A 15,166-nucleotide genomic window follows, 5' to 3' on the forward strand; every position below is an offset into this window, starting at 1 on the left:
GAAAATCACCAGAGAAGAGACATTTTAGTTGATTAGAATGTCTTACCCATAATACCTACTCAATAACTAGTAGTAGCCATTGTGCATATAACTACAAATCAACCATCAAATAAGAAACAAGAAGCTTCTACAAGCTTGTTTAGAGGATGTTAATCATTGATGCCATTCAAAACTCACCAAAAGTGTTAGGATCAATCACAGGTGAGAGCAGAGCCTCCAAGAAGGCCGTTCGCCTCATTTCAGGATTCCGTATGGGGATGAGTTCCCCTGGAGGGAGTGTACTTGCTTCCCTTGATGTTGAAGGGGCAGAAGTGATGGTGTCCATATTGGGAATTTGTAAGTCACTGTAGAAGGGCATCGTAGAAGAGCCAGGTACATTTCTGAGTCTGTAATACTGCTCATAGCTTTGGGTAGTATATGTAGGACTTGGTGGAGTTTCTTGATAGTCCCTCTCTGGTGAAGATCTGACTAATACTGCTTCCTGGGAATTCTCCGAATGGAAAACATCATTGTTCTCAGTGTTTTGGATACCCATGGTGTTGTTGACAGTATTGGTGTACTGCAAAGGCTGGGCGTTATTGACAGTATCAGTGTTCTGGAGAGTCTGGCTGAGGTCAATAGTATCAGTGTTCTGAAGAGTCTGGCTGAGGTCGATTGTATCGGTGTACTGGATAGTCTGGTCGAGGTCGATAACATCAGTGTTCTGGAGAGTCTGGCTGAGGTCGATTGTATCGGTGTACTGGACAGTCTGGTCGAGGTCAATAACATCAGTGTTCTGGAGAGTCTGGCTGAGGTCGGTTGTATCGGTGTACTGGACAGTCTGGTCGAGGTCGATAACATCAGTGTTCTGGAGAGTCTGGCTGAGGTCGATTGTATCGGTGTACTGGACAGTCTGGTCGAGGTCGATAACATCAGTGTTCTGGTCATTCTGGCTGAGGTCGACTGTATCAGTGTACTGGAAAGTCTGGCTGTTGTCAATAGTATCAGTGTACTGCAAAGGCAGAGTGCAGTCCATAGGCTCAATGTTTTCCATATCCTGGTTATATCCTTCCCTCCTGCGGACTGGTGAGGTTGGACTGTAACTTTGAGGATAGGCAAAGGGATCATCATCAACTACTTCTCTCACTTTCTGCACTTTAAGTCTTTTTTTAGGCGTCAAGTAATTGTACTTTCTGGTTGCAGATTTCAAAGGCTTCATAATCAAAAGAGAAATAAAAATAATAATCAAGACATGGTTCTTATACATTATTTTACATTAGAAAAATGGTGGTCTATTTTGATCATGTGATTTTGTTCCTCTTCTAGCCTATATTTAATTTGTTGCATACTTTATAGGTACAAATATAAAAACACTCATCAACAAAGCAAGCTCTACTGTGCTTCCCAGTTGAGAAGTACTGGGGGGGGGGCAGGGACTCTACTGAGAGCTGTAGCCTGAGGCATAGGGCCAGCTGTCCTGCTCACATGACCTTGTGGTTAGGCCAGCACTCCTGAGCTCACACACTTGGGGGCAACTCACCACTGCCCCTGCCACCAGGGAGGTGGGATAGCTGAGTCAGCCCTAAGGGTATGAGCACTAGAGACATGCCATGCTGGATGCAGCATTGGATGAGCTAGCTGGGGCACTGCTGGAACGGTAGTGTGGGTATGGGAAAGCTGACAGACTGACCAACCCAGATCAAGATCCAGAGCTTTGAGTTGTCCCATGCCAAAATCTATGTCATCTATAAACTGCTGGGATGTGTGAAAGTGCTGGTCCAAATACACAAGATTTCCATGACACAGGGCAACAACAGAAAAGCCAAAAGGAGTCTTGGTAAGGATACAATATTGATCGTGTAGCAGAAGCTAGAGGCATTGAACCAGACCAGTGACTCATTGCAGTGAACATTTGAAAGTAGAGATGTGTGGACAAAAGGGTACACACTCCACCTTCCAGGATGAGATATTTTTGTGCTTTGATTTGGTTTCTGTTTGTTTGTTTGTTTGTTTGTTTGTTTTCTTTGTGAGGATGGTTGTAAGGGCAGAGAGTGGATATGAAGGGATGGGGAGATAAGTGGGACTGGGGTACATGATGCGAAACTCACAAAAAATCAATAAAAAGTAAAGAAAAAACTCTTATTGTCCTACATTCATTAATCCTAAACATAAGCATTCTTTACAAAAGAGATATAGTCCTCATCCATTCTTCCAGCAAATATAGATAAGCCTTGCTAATCCCTCATTTACTAGTTTTCTATCACTTTGAACTGATTGGCACCTTTAGACAGAAAATATTTATCAAATATAATGTATTTGTATACTTACAGGATAATTCCAGAAGGATCTGGAACGAGCATAATAAACTTTTGTTAGTTTTTCATCCATTTCATCAAACCTTTTTTCCAGCCTTTGAACAGTTTTAAATATAATCTGTTGTAATAAAAGGTATTAGTAGTTACTGTTTCAAAAGAAAAGTAACACGTGTGAAAATACAGGAAGCCAAGGTTAATTGCTAGGCACAATGGAAATTCTCCAGTAGTCAGAAACATCACATTTTCTATTTGAGGCCCGGTATTTAAGGGACAGAGGACAATGGCTGAGATGCTGAGCCTCAAACTGCCACTGCACTAGCCAACTCATGGACACACAGGGAAGGGTGTTCACTGCCAGAAGGAGGTGAGTGCATCACAGCGTCTGACAAACTCCCACCCATATGTGCTGCAGCCAATTCCCATTGAAAAGGCTATTAACTTAGGAGAGAAGTATTCAAAACTGTTTTTTTTTTTTTTTTTTTTACGGCTGTATAAAAAAAAAAGTAGACAGTGTTCCACTCTGAGAAGACTATAAAGCCAAATAAAATGTATGTGGTGTTGGACTCCAAACTATTCGAGATATTAAGCAGCTAGAAAGGATCACACAGTGCTATTGAATACATCTTACATGCCATATAAATGAGGAACATCATTGATAATATGATGAGGTTTTTTTCTTGAAATACTCAGAAATTTCAGAGAGCATACTTATAAAAGACCAGAAACATTTTTTTTATTCAATTATGAATGCCTTCCTCCTGTCAGAACTAATTTGCTAGGTGCTGGGACCATAAGCCTTAAAAACCAGAAAAGAAGCAAACAAACAACGTGTGTGTGTGTGTGTGTGTGTTTTGTTTTGTTTTGTTTTTTAAAAAAACCTACAAAAGAAAAACTTCTGTCCTGGAGAAATGCCTATCTCAGCCTGGAGAGAGCTACAAGCAGTGACCATTTTAAGAGGGCAAATAACAAGCATCCTGGGACAGTGGTTCTCAAAATGTGCCCTGTGGAGCCCAGTTCCAATGAAAACATCTATAAAACAACTCCTGTACCAAAGGCTCAGGGAACATTGTGATAATTGAGGTAGAAAGAGTTTAAGAGCCAGAGGACCATGGAGTTTACTGTGATACTGTGTCTCCTAGTAAAGCTAGAAGCTACACCCACCATAAAGTCTCACCTACATAACTAAACATCAGCTGAATAAAAAGGACACCATAGACAAACCAACGTGGATGAGAGAAAGCTTGTGATGGCTCAACCCTGCACAAAGTACTACAGACAACTAAAGAATGCTGAGAGTGAGAGAACTCATCTTCCTCAGGGAAGAGCACACCAATTGCTTGTCTAGTGCCAAATAGTCAGCACTGAAAACATGCATACAAGTAACATTATGCACGTTAAATAGTTTGTATTTAGGGATATGTGCGTGCGCTTGAATGTGTGTGTGTGTGTGTGTATGTATGCATAAACATATGCATGCAATACCAATTGATGAAAAAGAGGCCATAAATGTATGTATGATGTGTACTTATGTACATATACATGCAACAGTAATTCATGAAAAAAAGAGGCAATAAATTTGAAAGAGAGCAGGGAGAAGTATATGGGAGGGTTTAGAGGGAAGAAATGAAAAGGGGAAATATTCTAATTATATCATAATCCCATCCAAGAAAGTAAACAATATATACGTTCACTAAATAGTAAGAGATTCCTTTGTTTCTCTGTTTTCATTTTTTAGACCAGCTCTCACTAACTATAACTAACTGGCCTTAAACTAACTATATAGATGGAGTTGGCTATGAACTTGTGGCAATATGTGGAACACTGGCCCATGCCAGGAGACTTAGTAAGGTTGAGGAGGTTGGAAGCCCTGGAACCCAAAGAGGACCATAGGAGCTTTACCTGGTTTTGACCAGACCCCTATCATGTAACCACACTCCCTACATTGGAACATGTAGATCACAACAGAGTTTTCTATGCTGATGAGGTATCTGGAGGTCATGAGGGTTTAGCCAATATGCTTCTCTTTGTGGACATTCCTTTCTGCAAAAGATATTTAATCTCTAGTCCACCCTGAGGAAGTGATATGTATCTATTTTCCACATGAACAATCAGTAAACAGTTTGGAACCAAGGACTCTCTCTTTCATCATAGGGAACATGGAGAAAGCCTTCATTTACAGAGCTGAGCCCTCCTAAGTCTCCAGCAGAAGGCCCCTCTTCACTCCCAGACAATTACCACTAACCTTAGAACAATTGCTGATGAGTTATGCTGGAGTTCCTCTCCCCCACCGGCACCCCCAGGCCATGGACTTGTCCTCAACCAGAGAGCCTCCTCCACTCTCTGCTCCTCCATGAGTTCCATAGCAGTGTCTGGACTTCCAAGAGTCTGAGAACCCCTGGTCCAGGGCTTCTCATTTCAGGCTGGTAGAACTCTAACCCTCCCTTCCTGACTATTCTGTGAGGTTTTCAGTGGCTACTGGAAGCCCAGGAGTCAGGGAAGCCCAACTTTGACCTACCACATGGTGGGCTGTGTTTTCTCACCCCCTTATCAGGGTATCAGCGTTTCCATCCAGCCCAGCACCCAAGGGCAGTGGAGGGTAAACGCAGTCTAGCGTCTCTGTGCTTTGCCTGCCCAGCAGCATTCCCACACCACAGTCATCCTCCTGCCTCTGCCTTCAAAAGTACTAAGATTACATATTGTACTTTTATCATCTATCATATAGCATGTCAACAACATTCAGCAAACTGAAGTGAGAAGATTCTCAAGGGCCGCTTAGAAACCTAGCTTGGGAACCTAGGCTCTGCTCTTCTGCAATGCCATATCTCATTCAACTTGCATAATTCTTGGTCCCCTGGCTGAACACTATGTCCTAGGCTTCAGGGTTGCCAATAATTGGACATCATAAGTCAGGCAGCTTTGTCAACCTTCCCCTGTTTCTGCACATTTTTTATTAGATATTTTCTTTATATACATTTAAAATGCTATCCCAAAAGTTCCCTATACTCTCCCCCCGCCCTGCTCCCCTACGCACCCACTCCCACTTCTTGGCCCTGGCATTTCCCTGTACTGGGGCATATAAAGTTTGCAATACCAAGGGGCCTCTCTTTGCAGTGATGGTCCGACTAGGCCATCTTCTGCTACATATGCAGCTAGAGACACGAGCTCTGGGGGTACTGGTTAGTTCATAATGTTGTTCCACCTATAGGGTTGCAGACCCCTTCAGCTCCTTGGGTGCTTTCTCTAGCTGTTTCTGCACAATTTTAAGACCAAGACTTATCAGAATGGCTTCTGTCCTCACTAGTGTCAGCCTAAAAGACCTTTCTCTCTCTCTCTCTCTCTCTCTCTCTCTCTCTCTCTCACACACACACACACACACACACACACACACACACTTACTTTTCAAACTATTGTCAGTTCAGTCTATTCTGCAAACCTTATGAAATAAAAAATATTTTTATGAACTTCAATTGCCTCTGGAGTATACCGCTCATAAAATGACAATAATTATTGTCAGTTCCTAACCACTAGTTTATCTTTATGATTTTCACTTAAAATTATATAAAATAAATTCCTTGTAAAATATGAGCAAACTATCTTATATGTAATTAAGTAGGCACATATTAAAACTGTATTCAACTCTTCCAATTTCCTTTAGAAGTTTTATAGAAGAAGTTAATATTAGGCAATATAGATAGAAAATACATAAATACAGTACTTGTTAACTATTATTTTAATATTCTCAAATACACCTATTTAGATTTCAAATTTTCACCAAAAACACTATTCTAAGTAGAAATTGTCAAAAACAATTGCAATGAGGGGAATAATCACAAGTAATTTCCCCTTACCTATGAAATGTTTACAGTTTAATGTTCAAGGAAAACACTGAAAAAGAGAGAAATACCATACCTGACAATAGTTCAGGAGAGTTTCAATTGCTTCTGGTCCTTCAATTTCTTGAATTTCATGAATTTCAGGTGGATGAAGTATGCTCTAGAATAGTTTTCATACCACAAGTAGTTAATGCTTTATTTCAGTAAGAGTCACATTGATTAGTGAGCATACCTTATACTAGTTATCTATTTAAATTTTTATTTAAATATCTCAAAAGTCTTAATTAAAACAGAAATGAAATAAAAATTCAAGGTATAAAGAAAGGAAATAATTGCCAGTCAAGTAACGGAGAAAGGAAAGGCTTTACCAGAAGAGTTTAAGCTTAGAATCCCAGTACAAAGTTGCTCGGAATGTCCTAGTACACAAGCAAAGGGAAGCTGTAAAACGGCTAAGATCTGTCTAAAGGGATTCAGGATTAAGGATTTCCTTGAGTATAAGTTAAGAGGAATTCCATAAGGCATTAGGAATTTAAACCTTTCTCTTTAAAATGGTAAACAGTGAAATACTGGGCAACTTGTTGTTTTATATTACTTATGTTACTGAAATGTGTCTTTGGTGAAGTCATAAGGCACATTATCATTACTATCTTAAGGAGATATTCATATCTATGTAGGAGAAATATTTCTTAGGAAATTAAAGGAAAAGACAAAATAACACAAAGAAAAGCTGAGGACTTTAAATTCACTTCTCAGGAGTTTTGAAAACCTGTTCTATTATCAAAGGACCTTTGCCTGTTTTTAATAACATGCCTATGTGGAAAATTATATGTGAGTCAGGCATGATAACACATTCCTGTGATATCAAAAACTCAAGAAGCTATGGCAGGAGGCTGGTGAATTCAAGGACATCCTAGGTAGGCCAAAGACTGACTCAATAAACAAGAGAAAACATCTGGATTAGTGAGAACTCTGCTTTCACGAATCCAGATATACCAGAAACTTCCCGCTCCGCTTTACATCGAGCTTAACAGCTTCTGTACTTCAGGGCAGAGACATTAGTCTTCAATGTTGAAATTAATTTTAAAGCCAAAACAAACAAACAAACAAACAAACAAACATCAACAGTAACACCAAAACTAACCAGTTTTCACACCAGTTTTGACCCTAAACAATCCAACAGTGCCACCATGTGGCCACATTATGAACCACCTTGGCACTTCTGATTCTCAAAAAATTAATTTCTAAAACATCTTAAAACATTGTTGAAATAAGACAGGGTATTAATAAGTTACCGTAAGCAGACTTGATAGCCTTGTATGTTTTTGCTTTAAAATACAAGACACATTACCTGAATTAGCCACCACTGAATAGATTACTAAAATAACATGCAATTGGGCTATATAATACTCCTTACAAAAATACAGTAGTTGACCTTCACATGGTAGTTTGTGTTTTCTAGTAAATATTCCCCAAAATGTCTTTAAATAATGGACAGTAACAGTAAGCATTATCTCCAATGAAAACATCACAGTTGATAGAAGTTGAAAGTTGTCTATATGTAAACTATATACATAGTTTAATTACATTTGTGTTCAACTTCAGAGATTAAGAAACACAGCAGAATACAACAGAATTAAAAAGAAAACCAGTTTGTCAGAATCTCATAAAATTGAATTTCATATCAACCCTACAAGTTTGCAATTTAATTTCAAAGTACACAGGAGAAGTGTTAAGTGTGTGTTCTTAGATTTATACACAAATGCTCATAGAAACTTTATAGGGCATTATCAAAATTACACTTATTGCCTGTACCTTTCACTTCGAGTAATTTCACTCAGTTTACCAAACACTGTAGCATAACTAAAAGAACAGAGATGATCAATTTAAAATACAAACCCCATCCTCTTCACCGGTGGCAGGCATAATTGTTGTGCAATAGGAGAGACTCCACTTCCTCGGAGTTGAGCCTATTACTGTTAGAGTTGCTGGAAGGTTTACTGATTAGTCATCCACGAGGCAAATCTGCTACTCCTGAAAAGAAATGCATAAAAATATTACTTCATGAACCTAATCTCTAAGCCAACTTAACATGGATGAATTTATGAGGCTGATATCGGAATCTAGGATCTTATCCATGCTAGGCAAGGGCCCTACCACTAAGCTTCATTCCCAGCACTAGAAGAGCTATCACACCCATGACTGGGAACTCTACCTATGGTGCCTATATTACTGCTGCTGCTGCTGCTATTGATGCTGCTGCTGGGCTCGTGATGCTGCTGGTGATGCTGCTGCCGCTGAGCTGTTGCTGTTCTGCTGCTGTCTATGCAATATGGGCAGAGCAACCACAGAGACTCTGCCTCCTACCTGCCCTATAAATCCTTCTGAGGTCCTATCTCTAGGGTCCACTGAAGCCCCAAAATCATGATTGCCTTATTAGTTTCATTTAACATCAAACTTAAACAAACCACCTGTGAAATATAAGCTGATAACTTGAGAATTCTCAAGGCTAGATTATGGTTCTGAGTCATTTAATATGGAACTAGAACCAGGTATGTCTGCAGTGCTATGATCCTCTAGCATGTGTCAGAGGTCTGTCTTGAATTTCTGCCACAGAAGGGACTGAAGTGACTGTTACAAGGGACACTCTAGTGCAACATTTAATTAATTGTATCCATCTTGAGACAGAGCAGCAGGGAGAGACACAATAAAGGCATCAGAGTTCTATCTCTTTCCTAATCTAGTGGAGAGACTCGTGACCAGAGTCCCGAAGGACAAAATCCTCAGGGAGATTAAGAAGATGGGAGAGTTAACTCTCAAGTAAAACAAATGCAGACCAGTGTTGTATAAAATTTTCAAATTGTAATATACCTCATATAAATTCCACCACTAACTACTTGGGGTTTCCTGACTATAATATTGACATGAATTGTGAAGATTTAACCTGTAGGTGTGGCCATACAAAGGAAAACTGATAATGAAAATAAACTACTTACTGCGGTTTCAAGGATGAACCTCACAATTGCAACCTCAGGTAAAAGAAGTCGGACATGAAAAACATAGCATACAATTCAGTTAAAAGACAGCTCAAAATCAGGCCTGAGAAACCTTTGGCAGGAGAGGTCTTTTTAACCTATGGTCACTTTAACAACCTTTTAGGGTCCTATCTTGTGAATATATCATGAAATTACTTCTAAAGTTTTACTCTTACAATGAACGATGGATGTAGTACAGTCTTACACTGTTACAAGTAGTTCCAGAAAAAAAGTTCCTTAAAAAGAAACTATGGGTGCTTATAAAGTAGGACTTACAAATTTGAAAATCCTTCACTACTTCTAAATAGATCAACTAAAAAGGGCTGTTGGAATCAGTCAATTGTTCAACAATATAACACAAATTGATCTATCTATGTCATTTATCAGAACAAAACAAGTATCAGATATTACCAAATGACTTTGACTGTAAGGCTGCTTAACAACACACAAGGTAAACCAGGATCACTTCAACTCCAATTCAAGCTATAAAACAAAAACAACGCAAACTAGGAGAGTCAACTGCCATCAGCATATCTCACAACGATTAACAAACATGGCTCAAAACAACCCTTTACATTAATGATTCATAAAGACACAAAAGCCAAATCACAGCGCCAGAATTTTCTATGATGTGAAAAGGCCAAATTAGAATAGTAACCTGCATGAACATATCCCATAAAGTATAGCTGACAAATTATTAGGATGGTTAAAGTCTACCTTTTACCCAAGACTTCTTAAAGACATAGACACCAAATCACAAAAGCAAGATCGTCCTAAATAATAATAATAATAATAATAATAATAAATACCCAAATAATCCAAATCCATACAATTACCTGCCATCAACTTATCCCATAAGGAAAAGTCAAAGTGATTAGGATGGCTAAAAAATACTTTTTTCTTCTAAGACTTCTTAAGAACCTACAAGCCAATCACAAAAGCCAAACAGGTCCATTTCAAGTTACAAAAGTTCCAAATAGAGCAGAATGGAAAGGTAAAGGCCACCATTTTATCCCATAAGGCATAGATCACAATAGGAAGGATGGAGAACACTACTCAGTGACTTCTTAAAGATACCCAAAGCAAGCCACAACAGTAATTCCAAGTATAAGACATCCAAAGCAAGCAAACTCGGAGAGTCACCTACCATCAACTTATCCCCAAGGCTACAGTGACTAGGATAGCTGAAAACTACCTTTTATGCTAAAACTTCTTAAAAGTACAAAATACAATTCACAATAGTTATATCTTTCTAAGTTATAAAATCCTAAAGTAGGCCAAATCCAGAGTCACCTGCAAAACCTTTCTCATAAAAGATAGCTTTAGGATGGGCTGAAAATGAGTTTATAAAGAAACCTAGGGAAAATCATAATCGCCAGACTGATCCACTTTGTGTAATAAAATATGCTAAATAACCCTATGTGTTATTAACTTATCCTAGCTAAGGCCTAGCTCACAATTACTAGGATGACTAAAAAGTACATTTTACCCCAATAATTCTTAAAAACACAAAAGATAAATCAAGGTAGTGAGATCTTTCTAACTTATAAACCTCCACACAGCCCAACTAAAGAGTCACTTACTATCAACTTATGCCATAAGAATAGATCACAATGACTAGGATGGCTGAAAACTACCTTTTATCCTAAAGCTTCTTAAAAACACAAAATACAATTTACAGGATCTTGGCCTTTCAATGTTATAAAAGTCCATAGCATCCTAAACTGGGAAAATCATGCCCCATCAATTTATTCCATTAAATATAGGTCATGCTGACTGACAAAGGGCTGAAATCAACCTTCCATTCTTCCTTAAGCTTGTTAACAACATACATGACAAATTACAACAAGCAACCTGAATTCAGCGAAACTCGGGAGAGGACAGAGGACGAGCCAAAGGAGTCCTAAGAGATTAGAGCTTAGGATTTTTTTTTGTTGTTGTTTTTGTTTTTTGTTTGTTTTGTTTTGTTTTTTAATCAAGGAGCACAAAGCCTTCCCCACAAGTATATCTCTAAGCTGTCCAACCTTACAGGGATCCAGACAGTTTACAGTTGTTTGGGATGGCATATCTGCCCCCAGAAAGTAAACAAGACTCGGGAAGGCCTCTTCAATCTCTCTCTACATCTCTTTCTTCATCCCCAGGAACATTTACAATGATTCAGCAAGACTGCAATGTCTTCAACCAAAATATGGTTAATGACCAAGGCCTTCCAAACTCAAGCTCAGTCTCAAAATTTGGTCCCACAACTCTAGAGTTTTTAGGCCCTTTAAACTCAGAACTCAGAGTTCTTAATTTTGTTCACCTATCTCCATCAAGAAAGGGAGGGTGAACTCCTTCCAGGAAGTCCAACAAAAAATAACTAATTTATAACTATAACATTTTATATATAAGTAAAAACTTCAATTATAGATAAATATATTATGTTATTTGTATATTTTATATTTATTTTAATATATTATACATGTTTTGATATGTATAAATATATAAATATATATTCTACATATAAACATGTTAAAATATCTATATTTTAATATTTACATGTTATATATAGATATATATATATATAGATAGATAGATAGTTTGTTTGGTTGGTTTGTAGACCAGACTGGCCTCGAACTCAGAAATCTGCCTGCCTCTGCCTCCCGAGTGCTGGGATTAAAGGCGTGCGCCACTACCTCGGCTATATTATATATTTTAATACATGTATATTTCCCTAAATGTTATATATAAATAATACATAAAATACAAATAAATACATATTTATATATATAATGTACTTACATGTTGTATATAAATATAAACATATCTAATTTATAATTATAACATTTCCAGTGGCCAAATCACAAAAGCTCACATGTGTTAGGTGCTCTGAGACTAAAAATCATTGGAGCCACCCAATTACAGAGCTTTTGAAATTCAAGGCCACAAGGCACAGATTTGCTGTTCCTGTCAAACGTCTTTACTCACCTCAACGGGCCCCAACCAGTAGGCCAAATAACCTATGATAGCTATTTTCTATATAAATACACTCACATACCCTCAACTGTGACAAAAAAATTTAAAAGGGGGGCTAAGATATCCATAACTTACGTATTTAGATGAAGAATCGACCACACAAGCTTCTGGAAGTTTCCCGAAATCTACCAGCTAGCGTTAGGCATCCATGTAGACGTTCTAGGTGACCGTTAGAGGCAAGAGCCGTTAGTCGACGCCTCTTAACGCCTCTTAACGGTCCGCGTGCTGGAAACCGAGCACTTCTGACGCAATGAGTGTCGTAAAGCTCGGGCATGTGAAGTGCCTGGCCGTAAAACGATGGGCATTTGTGGCCTACAAGACCGCGCAAGAGATTCTGCTAACTAATCAGTGCTCCCTTGTACACATAACCCGATCGTTGCCAGCCAATCCCATTGGGAGATCAAAAGCCTGTATAGAATGGGTTATTTTTCACACTTCAGATGTAGATAGGGCATAGAAAAGGAAGACTTCCAGTAGAAAGGGCCTTCCTGTCTACTGTGAGGCAGGGTCACCGGCATCAAAGGTTAAGAGTTCAGCCTCCGATCCTAGATTTATGTTAACTGAGGTGATTGGAAGGACAGGCAGCCTCTCGATCACTGTGGCAAGAACCTCTTAAGCAGACAGAAGTTTTTGTGGAGACACTGGAGCCCAGGCTGGTCCCAAAAGTGATTTAAAGGGCCAGCTTCCTAGGCATATGGCACGTGCTTTCATTTGGTTATTTAAAGCTTGCTACTATTTACATACAATCACATACTCTTTTCCTCTTCCTGTAATTCACTAGAGATGTCCATGATGACGGGACTCCAGGGGTAGACTTCGGTAGTAAAACTTGAATGGGGAGTGGTGCAGGGTCTTAGAAATGTCTTTTCTTAGTAGTCTAGGAACACTAGTAACGTTATTTCCAGTCTCCAATAAGAGTACAAAACTAACATATTTCAGTGTCCTTGTCCTGATTTTTGAATTGGATCATGACCAACAGTTATGTATTCCAGAGTATTAATGCACAAGGTAAATCGTAATCTTGTTCAGTTTTCTGCAGTTTAAAATGGGCATTCCTTGGGAAGTACACAGGTTAGGTTATGCGAAACACTTAGTGCTTGAGACAGAAGCTTTGCTATGCAATAGAGCCGACGTAACATCACCTAGTGGCAATTTGTCTTACATATATAAATGATTTTCTCGGCAAGGATGTGCAAGTATAATAAACTCTGAAACAAAGTAGTCAATTGCTTCAAACTAAAGGCACAAATCTTAGCCTGATGTAGAAAAGATCCATCAAGTAGCTTGGGAATTGAAAATATACCATTCCTTCTCAAAAATGAAACTAAATTAGTTTCCTTAATAGATAACCATGCTTTCCGGCTAACAACCCTCGCCCCTTTATATCGGTTGCCGAGACAATACTCCCTACTTGTGGAACCTCCAAACCCCAATTAAGTAACAATAAAGAGAAAAGCTTGGTCTTTAATTGCAGTCGCGTTTATTTGCAGTCTCTATACACACTTTCTAGGTAATCAAACTTTTCTGATACATTTTTTTGAGAGGGGTTCACAATGAAACTGTCACCGTTTTTTACTAAAAATAAATACAAGACTTAAAGTGTTGCACAGCTCTAAAATATACAAAGGCTTGGATTGAATGTAAACGTTGAAAACATCTTACAAAAGAAACCATCTTTGCAACAATTTAAAAAGTTTGTATTTACAAATGTTACAAAAATACAAAATGGATGCAAGTCCAAAAACCATTGTCTTTTTGGCCAGCATGAACTGGTTCTAGTACCAAAATAGTCACACCATAACTGTCATAGTTCAAGCTTTATTTTCATCTTATCCTCTAATTACCACCATTACAGAGAATGTACTTACTGGTAAGAGCAAACAGGGTGTTTTGTTTGCTACAACTAGTCCAAGTCCTCTACTTAGCCAAAAACAAAACAAGAAAATCAAACCAGGATCACCAGAAAAGCAAGAAAATAAAACAGAATTTCCCCCACACAATATAAAACATGTTGGATAAACACAGAAGAAAAGATAGCATCAGTGCAAACAACAGAAGAAAAGTTTGGATTGGTTTTGGTTTTTTGGTTTTTTTTTTGTTTTTTTTTTAAACACTACCTAATGTGTGTACTCTGCCTTGGGCTGACAATGATGTTAAAGACAGTCCCACATCTTAGTCTATTCTAAAGCCGTGTAGACTATTCCAGATTATTAAGGATTAGCTTGCTTTTTAAACTTTCTTATTCAATATTCTTGTCCACAGTGAATCTAAAATCCATCTTTATTTGGGATTTCTTTAAATCTATGAAATACAAAATAGAGAAACTCTGCTATAGATTTTTAGAGTAAACAAAATAAGTAAAACTATAAGGGTTGGTTCTGTGATCATCACATAGACAGTATCTTATTGCCTCACAATTCAAGTCAGACATGGATTTTAAAAATATATGGTATGGTTACTTAAATTAATGTCAATAATAAAAGGTGACATTTTTTTAAAGCCAATTTATGTGATTTTTCTATTCAAGATTTAAAATCACTTTTAAAGCCCACATACCTTTCTTCACACTAAAAAACCCCTAGCTACACAAAAGCCATACTGCAAACGAACTGCTTTTATGAAAATTACAAATGATCACCTATTGAGACTGGAAATGATGGTTCCTTATCACATTTGTCTAAAAACTTTTATTTTTAAAATTTTGCTGAGTGTACTTTTCAAAGCATGAGACAGATTTGTTCATGACCCCACATGATGTCAAACCATGCTGGTTTTTCTTTTTTTTTTTCTTTTTTTTTCTTTTTTCTTTTAATGAGTTATGTGTTCCAATGAGGAATGATGGTCCATTTTTTTCAAACCCCAACATTTTTCTTTTAATAAAATTATAACACTTTGTTTATGTTCAAACCCTTTACCAGGTAGTTTATCTATCCCCAGCATTCTCATTCATTCTCTCTCTCTCTCTCTCTCTCTCTCTCTCTCTCTCTCTCTC

At 38.0% G+C, this 15,166-nt stretch overlaps 1 protein-coding gene across 1 annotated transcript; it reads right to left on the reverse strand.

The window, feature by feature from the left end:
* Positions 1 to 234: 234 nt before the first annotated feature.
* LOC110286442 lies at positions 235 to 2,367 on the reverse strand. Its single transcript, XM_021152772.1, has 3 exons — positions 2,308 to 2,367; positions 346 to 1,192; positions 235 to 290 (listed from the first exon to the last, which is right to left on the reverse strand). Exons 1-3 carry the CDS (start codon positions 2,365 to 2,367, stop codon positions 235 to 237), a joined length of 963 nt encoding a protein of 320 aa, XP_021008431.1.
* Between the last annotated feature and the right edge of the window lie 12,799 nt (positions 2,368 to 15,166).

This window comes from Mus caroli, chromosome X (assembly GCF_900094665.2).
Source record: "Mus caroli chromosome X, CAROLI_EIJ_v1.1, whole genome shotgun sequence".
Classification (NCBI taxonomy): domain Eukaryota; kingdom Metazoa; phylum Chordata; class Mammalia; order Rodentia; family Muridae; genus Mus; species Mus caroli.

What these genes read in the sequence shown, in the direction of transcription:
- LOC110286442 (XM_021152772.1), bottom strand. Translation starts at nt 2,367, where the DNA reads ATGGATGAAAAACTAACAAAAGTTTATTATGCTCGTTCCAGATCCTTC. An exon ending in GATCCTTCTGGAATTATCCT is followed by an intron (nt 1,193 to 2,307) that starts GTAAGTATACAA and finishes TTGATTATGAAG; the next exon opens with CCTTTGAAATCTGCAACCAG. An exon ending in TTCTACGATGCCCTTCTACA is followed by an intron (nt 291 to 345) that starts GTGACTTACAAA and finishes TTCAACATCAAG; the next exon opens with GGAAGCAAGTACACTCCCTC.